This window comes from Mustela nivalis (assembly GCF_964662115.1).
Source record: "Mustela nivalis genome assembly, chromosome: 1".
NCBI lineage: Eukaryota > Metazoa > Chordata > Mammalia > Carnivora > Mustelidae > Mustela > Mustela nivalis.
In genome coordinates, this window is record NC_139020.1 from 45314143 (window position 1) to 45321842 (window position 7700).

Sequence of the window (7700 nt, forward strand, 5' to 3'; positions counted from 1 at the left end):
TTTAAGAAAGAAAGACTAAAGCCCTCTGTCATGGCAAATCTTTATTGATGATCCACTCAAGTACAAAACTTTCCTGGATTAATTAATCTACTGTTAAAAAGAAAATGTAAATGGTTTTCTCTTTGCCTGCCCAGAGTTGTAAATGAGGCCTCTTTTACTCAAGGCTTTTCCTTGATATGTTAAGTTACTCAGTACTGCTAAACCAAGGATAAACCTTGAGTTACATTTGGGTAACCACCCTAAAGGAAAGTCAAATGGGAGATGTTTGGGACAAATACAGGTCTTTGATATGTTAAAATCCTGGGATCTGAAATGGGTAAAAATTTCCAGAAGTAAAAGCTGCATTCAGAGTAAACCAGAATTAGTAACATGGGACTAGATGAACTTAAGGAAGTTGTAATGTGGTGGTCTCTTAATGTTTTGTCTTATTTTAAACATTGCTGGTTCTCTAATGTTTGCTCTTCCAGACTAGGGATATATTTTTTAGATATCTGTGACTTACAAAAATGTAAAAATACTTATTTGAAAACAAATCAGAACATTCAATGGATATCCCCTATAATTCACAAGGACAAGCCAATGTTGAAAGAGCTAATGGTACCCTTAAATAATATCTTAAAAAATTAAAAGAGGGGGAGATACTACAGGGAACAGTGATATACTCTCCTCATATGTATTTGATTTTAACTCTTTATATTTTAAAATTTTTTGAATGTCGATGATACAGGTCGCACAGCAGCTGAATGCTTTTGGCATCCAGACTTTTTTCCTCTTCCTTATGCTAGGTGGAAAGACCCCCTGAGAGGCATTTGGAAGGGTCCTGACCCTGTCCTCCACAGAGGATGCGATTTTGTTTGTGTTTTTCCGAAGGATGAAGACACCCTTTCTGGATGCCAGAAAGGTGGTGCCGAATCCTCGCATCTCCAACAGAGGATTGCTCTCGCCTCACATTGAATGGCCAGAACAGATGGAGAAGAAGACGTCTCCCCACTTACAGCTGAGGGATGTTTCATGCAGAACTCTGGAGACTGGTTGCTGCCCTGGGACCAATCGGAGTGCAAATAGCCAGGAGTGGTTATACTGCCACAAAAGACTTCAATCTGACTTTGCAGGCCTGTGTTCCTGGACCTTTTTTACTGGTAGTGGGCTCAATATATCTCACCTCTTTCCTAGGGGGACATCTATTGTATAATATCCATTGTGACCATTGTGTGTTATCAAATTTTCTACCTGTTTCCCTGCCTTCATCAGGCACAGGTCCCATTAATAGTGTTTATAACTATGCAACTTCCATATATGTTATTACCGGTGGAAGTAGAAGAACCTTGGTATGCTAATTATGGTTTCATAGTAATGTAAGTCTAGATCTTGCAGAGTTGCAAAAGGAAATTGTTAATAAAGGACATTCACAACTAGATGTACAAAATCCTGCAACTATGGTATCTCAGATTTTAGATGGTTTGCATGGGTTTAATTCTGGAAATATAATGAAATATTCCTTTTGGTTTTTTATCATTATATTCATTGTCTTGGTTATATTGATTGTAGGATGGGGAGTTTCCTTATTTCGTACAGGACAACAACGACTGCATGCTCGGGCACAAATTCATATGCTTGATTTATTTAAAAAAGGAAGGAGGAGATGTTGGAGGCCACAATAAGGCTTGAGATGAGGACCAAACCAGGCCCTGACTTGTGTCTCCTTTAAGTTCAAATGCCTTAATAAAGGGTTACGAACAGGAAAGGTTGAGTAGCACTGAGAAAGGGTCTGTGCTATATGTCCTGTGCTCGCCTATGTGACTTCCCACACACTCTCCCTACAGAAGGGAACAATGTGTTCAGGGGCATGAATTCTTAGTTGGTCCTTGTTGTTCCTGTACCTCCCATAATCCACTCCCTCGGTGGTTGTAACTTCTTGTATCACTAGTAGCTAATGGCATTAGCTGTGACTACCTGGCATCACCAGATTTCTTTGTAGTTAATGTAAAACTTGTTATAGGAACTTGTGGTTACTCCTTCTATTGTGATCTGCCTTATAAATGCTTGTAAGATGTGGAATAAAATGGACACTGTTGGACATCCTCCTCAGTGCTCCTCCTGCCTCCATCTCTTTTTCTCTTAATTTCTTTTCACCATCCTCTTACCCTCAAGTTCCTGGTTGATTTGTCGCACCAGCCGCGACAGCTTTCCTTGGAGTTGGGTCCTGAAGAGAACATCGTACTCTGGCCTCAAAAATCATGTATGATTAGCTCAGACAAGAACATATTAATCAAAGCCCTCAGAGCAATACCAATTTATAGATAAACTGATTTGCCTAAACATGCCAGAAGTGTCCTTAGTGGTGGAAAGCAGCAGCACAGTGTGCAATTTCAACTGTTGCAACTAGAACTGTATATGTGACTTGATATTCTCAGTCTGTAAAGCCTATTGGGACACCTGGACTTCTCATACAGATTCTAATCTTCAGTGCCCAGAAGAACAACGTAGTTTTGTCCTAAAGGGGACCCTTGGGTGCAATTAGGGGAATTCTTCTTCATGCCTTCCTCTTCTGGAAAAAGAACACAGTTGTAGAATTGGTTAACTCTTGAGTTCAAAGAAGATTTTTTTTAAGATTTTATTTATTTATTTGACAGACAGAGATCACAAGTAGGCAGAGAGGCAGAAAGAGAGAGAGGAGGAAGCAGGCTCCCCGCTGAGCTGAGAACCTGATGCAGGGCTCAATCCCAGGACCCTGGGATCATGACCCTAGCCAAAGGCAGAGGCTTTAACCCACTGAGCCACCCAGGTGCCCCCTGATTTATAATAAACAGCATTTGCTGATTTTTTAGTAATTGAAGGTTCCAGAATGAATCGGTGTGCAAAGAATTGTGGCAGTGCTATTGTCATTCTGGTGCAACTCTTATTTTTTTTTTCTGCTTGAGACAGCCTAACCCTGAAAAGATCTCCACAATATCTTAACAAATATTGGTAAGAGACTGATTTATGTAATACTTACTATTTTTTATAGAAAGTTAAAAGTACTGTTATATTTGGAAATAATTTTGATTTGGTTTATAAGATGACAAAATAACAGGTTGAAAATGAAAACAATTAGTACTACAGTATATGTTAAATACCTAGAATTTATATAAAAAGTTGAAATGAAAAAGAAAAGAAAATAAATAGTGAATAACCTAATAGTATTTTACTATTATGAGTAAATCTGGGTAAGCAAAATGACTCTATCACTAAATTTGCACTCTTTAATCATAGTTAATTATCTGGCTAGCAAAATTACAATGACTCCCTAGGATGAGTTTGGTTACTGGAAAGTTAGATGATTTAAAAATGGGTTTAAGGACTTAGGTCATAATGTTTCCTATGTAAAGAAAACTCTGATGATTTGTTCAAAATGTTTATTCCATTTAATTAACCACATTCTCTGACAAACCTTTTAAGTTAATCACTTAATTACTCACCTGTGTATCCTTTCACCCACTTCTGACAATAATTTCATTGAGTATCTCATATATATAATGGATATACGTATAAATATGTATGTATATAAATGAGAAAATGTAGAAAATGTCCCTCTAGTGTCCTTTCTGCCTTCTGACTTAATAAAAGCCCACAGATTGCACTTGAGAATTTTAAATTATCTTGTAGTTGGGGATTGCATGGAAGGAAACCAATTCCAAATAAATATATATTTACCAATTTACAATTATTGGCATAGGTCATTTATATTGCTAGGAGTAGCTTCCAGACTTTAGCTCAATTTTATTCTGCTAAAACCTAGTGGAGAGGAAAGGGCTCTCAAATGAAATGAGAGTAGTTAGAGAAACTCAGTTCTAACTACTGTAAATACAAAATAAAGTGACTTTTAAATGTGGAGTGTGCTTTCAGCAATCTTGGTATATATATGACCAATACAAAGTTTCTAACCTCATATTAAAATGAAAATCTCTATTTCATACACATTTTTCCATAGAAAAATAAAGTTGGAATTTGGAATGAAAGAAAAAGAAATCATACCCTGTACTGACAATTTTAATGAGAACCACAGTTAAGACAAATATTTACCTGGAGTGTCTGAGCTTTTCCCCCAGTTTCATCTTCAGCCTTTCTCTGATACTTCCTCTTTCTCTCTCTTCATGTCTTGGCCTTTCCAATCCCTATCCACCTACAAAAACACCATGGATACTCAGTGGACAGCAGCTGATTGCCATCTCCACCCCACATTCCTCAGCACACCGTATTTCGTTCTCCTCACTGTTGTGCCCCATGTTTCCCATTCTCCTCTCTGCTCTCTGACCTCAACTCCATCAGAAAATGGACATTGCTCTCACACAAGTCACCAGGAATCTATTAATTCCCACACTTAATGATCATTGCTCTCTCCTATTCCACTAGAGCACTTATTTCACTTTTGGCACTGTACTTCACTTTGTCCTGGTTGAGGTTTTTTTCTCCCTTTATTTCTGCAACACTCAGCTTTCCAATTCCTTCATGCATCTCTGGCCACTTTGCTCAGTGTCCTTTTCTGTTTTTTTTCTTTTCTCACTTTGTGTAAGCCAGAGCTCTTGGTTGCCAAAGGAAATGGGTTAATTGAAAGGAAATTGACTTTCATGTCAAAATGTTAGGGGACTGGAGAAACCTACTGGAGAAATGGCAGGAACACAATGCAAGAAAGCCTGTGAAACAGCCAAAATCTGTCCTAGTCTATCTAGCTCGCTAAGAGCTGCTGTGCTTGCTACTAGGTGCAGATGCAACAGCTTCCTTTGATATGCCTACACCATTGAGGTGTAGGATACATTTTCTAGGGTCATGATATTGTTTCCTTGGTTGATTTTGTAACCCAAATTCTCCTTTTTCCCCCTGGCCCTTTGTCCCTTTCTCTCCATTTACCAAATCCAGCATAGGTGACTTTTACTGTCAAACCTAAGCAAGTCCTCTATGATGGAAAAGTCAGTTTATAGAAATTTTGGCTTCTGGACTTAATGACAGCTTCTGTTTGCCACCAAGAGTCATATGGTAGAATAGACGATCGAATATTAGCCAATGCATACATGATGTATATCCATTTTGTAATCTCTTTAACTTCCACAAGTTTCTTTCTCCTCCTTCTCTTTTACCTTATACACTTTAATGGATAGGTCATACAAAACTATGCTTTTAGTCACTCTAATGACTCCCAAGTCATCATTTCTATTAAGCACCTATAGAACTATTCTGCTGAGTACATTTCACCTGGGTGTTTTCAGAATGCTCCTTGAAAAAACTGCCCACCATACCTGAGTCCTGAATCTCAATGTTTGATGACCATCTACCCAAGCACCAAGTGTCTTCTTTTTCCTACACCGACCAACTCCCTTCACATCCAATATGTCACTGAGTCCTAATGATTTACATTGTGATTTACTTTGAGCTACCTCTTTGTCTCCTCTTTACTCTCTGTGTCTTATTGCACACAGACCAAGAACTGTACATGTTGTTCAATCAACCCGGGAGCTTTTATAAAATGCACATTATTCCAACCAATTCATGAGCTCTAAATAAATTTGTATAGTAATATCTCAAAACCTATATTTTTGTACAAAAACTGTCCTAGACAATTTTCTTGTGTAATTTGGTTTGGGAATTGCTGGACAATAATATTGTCTTCCTGATTAGTTTTTTAAAATTTTTAAAATTAACATATAATGTATTATTATCCCCAGGGATACAAGTCTGTGAATTGCCAGGTTTACACACTTCATAGCACATACCTTCCCCATGTCTGTAACCCCACCACCCTCACCCTCCCCACCTGATTAGTTGTTTTACTCTAGTTTCCACTCCTTTCAGCCTATTTCCTACAATCAAATATTTAATTTAATAAACATTTGAGAATGACACTCCCTTTCATAAAAGTTTCAGTCCCAGCCTATTTTTGAAGGACACAGCTAAAGATGTTTCACAGGGAACTGATCACTTGATGATCCAGGCCTTTCTAACATTTTTACTTTTCATGGTGCATTAATGTCCTATACACAGAACTTGTCTACCTCATTCAATACTACTCCATGAATTTGTCATGTTAAGAATGTTTTTCTTATCTTCTAAATCTGTTTATTGTGCACATAGTTTGAACTTAAGTAGTTGTATTTTTCCAATATAGCAATTCCCCCCAAAAGTTGCCATATTAGAGGAAATAAAATGAAAGTGTCTTCAGGCTAGTGTATGGTTTTATTTCAATTACCTTCACTGAACTGTCTTTTATAAATCATTAATGAATATTCTTTTTACACTTACCACATTTAATTTCAGGGACCATCTGTTAAGAATATGGAAACTAAAAATGCAACAAAGCTAGAAGAGTTTGTTCTCACAGGATTCACATATCAACCAGAGTGGCAGATTCCCCTGTTCCTGATGTTCTTGGTTATATATCTCATCACCATTGTGGGGAACCTTGGGCTGATTGCTGTCATCCGCAATGACCCTCACCTTCACATCCCCATGTACTTATTTCTTGGGAGTCTGGCATTTGTGGATGCTTGGTTATCATCCACAGTATCCCCCAAGATGCTAGTCAACTTCTTTGCCAAGAGCAAGATGATCTCTCTCTCTGAATGCATGATACAATTTTTTTCCTTTGTAATCAGTGCAACCACAGAATGTTTTCTGCTTGCAACAATGGCATATGATCGGTATGTGGCCATATGCAAACCGTTACTTTATCCAGTGATTATGTCCAATACACTATGCATCCGGCTAATACTTTTGTCATTTTTAGGTGGCTTTCTTCATGCCATAATTCATACTTCTTTTTTATTCAGATTAACCTTCTGCAATTCCATCATAGTACATCACTTTTACTGTGACGTTATACCATTACTTAAGATTTCGTGTACTGATCCTTCTATTAATTATCTGATAGTATTTATTTTCTCTGGGTCAATACAAGCATTTACCATTTTGACTGTTCTTGTGTCTTACACACTTGTTCTCTTTACAATCTTAAAAAAGAAGTCTCTACAAGGTATAAGAAAAGCCTTCTCAACCTGTGGAGCCCACCTCTTATCTGTCTCTCTGTACTATGGCCCCCTTCTCTTCATGTATGTGCGTCCTGGATCTGCAGAGGCCGATGATCAAGATATGATGGATTCTGTGTTCTACAGTGTCATAATTCCTTTCTTAAATCCAGTTATATATAGCCTGAGGAATAAGAAAGTCATAGATTCACTGAGAAAAATATTAAAGAGAAATGTTTAGATCTCATACTAATATCTATTCTCCTTTCATTAAAATGACAAAATTCCGTGCACTAATGTTGCTATGTGTTGAGTCGTACTCAATTTTTTTTTTGCAGTTATAATTACCTTGGTTTTTCAATGACTAGGAGAGAGAACCTAAAAATTTCATAAAAGTATTTGTGTATATTTTTAAACCACACAAGAAATTTTATTATTTAAAAAAATTTTAAAAATATTTTATATATTTATTTGACACAGAGAGAGAAAGAGACAGTGAGAGAGCAAACCCAAGCAGGCAGGGTGGGAGAGGGAGAAACAGGATTCCTGCTGAGTAGGGGACCCCCCAAATGTGGGGATCAATCCCATGACCCACAGATCATGACCTGAGCTGAAGGCAGAAGCTTAATGACTGAGACACCCAAGCACCTACACAAGGAATTTTAATCACGTCTTCATATCATACTTAAATAGAACAGAAAGCAA

At 37.5% G+C, this 7700-nt stretch overlaps 1 protein-coding gene across 1 annotated transcript; it reads left to right on the forward strand.

Annotated features, from left to right (window-relative positions):
• Positions 1-6294: 6294 nt before the first annotated feature.
• On the forward strand, positions 6295-7236 carry LOC309846436 (olfactory receptor 5H2-like; the record flags this gene model as incomplete). The annotated part of the gene is made up of 1 exon (XM_082695349.1): positions 6295-7236. Exon 1 carries the CDS (start codon positions 6307-6309, stop codon positions 7234-7236), a length of 930 nt encoding a protein of 309 aa, XP_082551475.1. The 5' UTR covers positions 6295-6306.
• Positions 7237-7700: the final 464 nt, after the last annotated feature.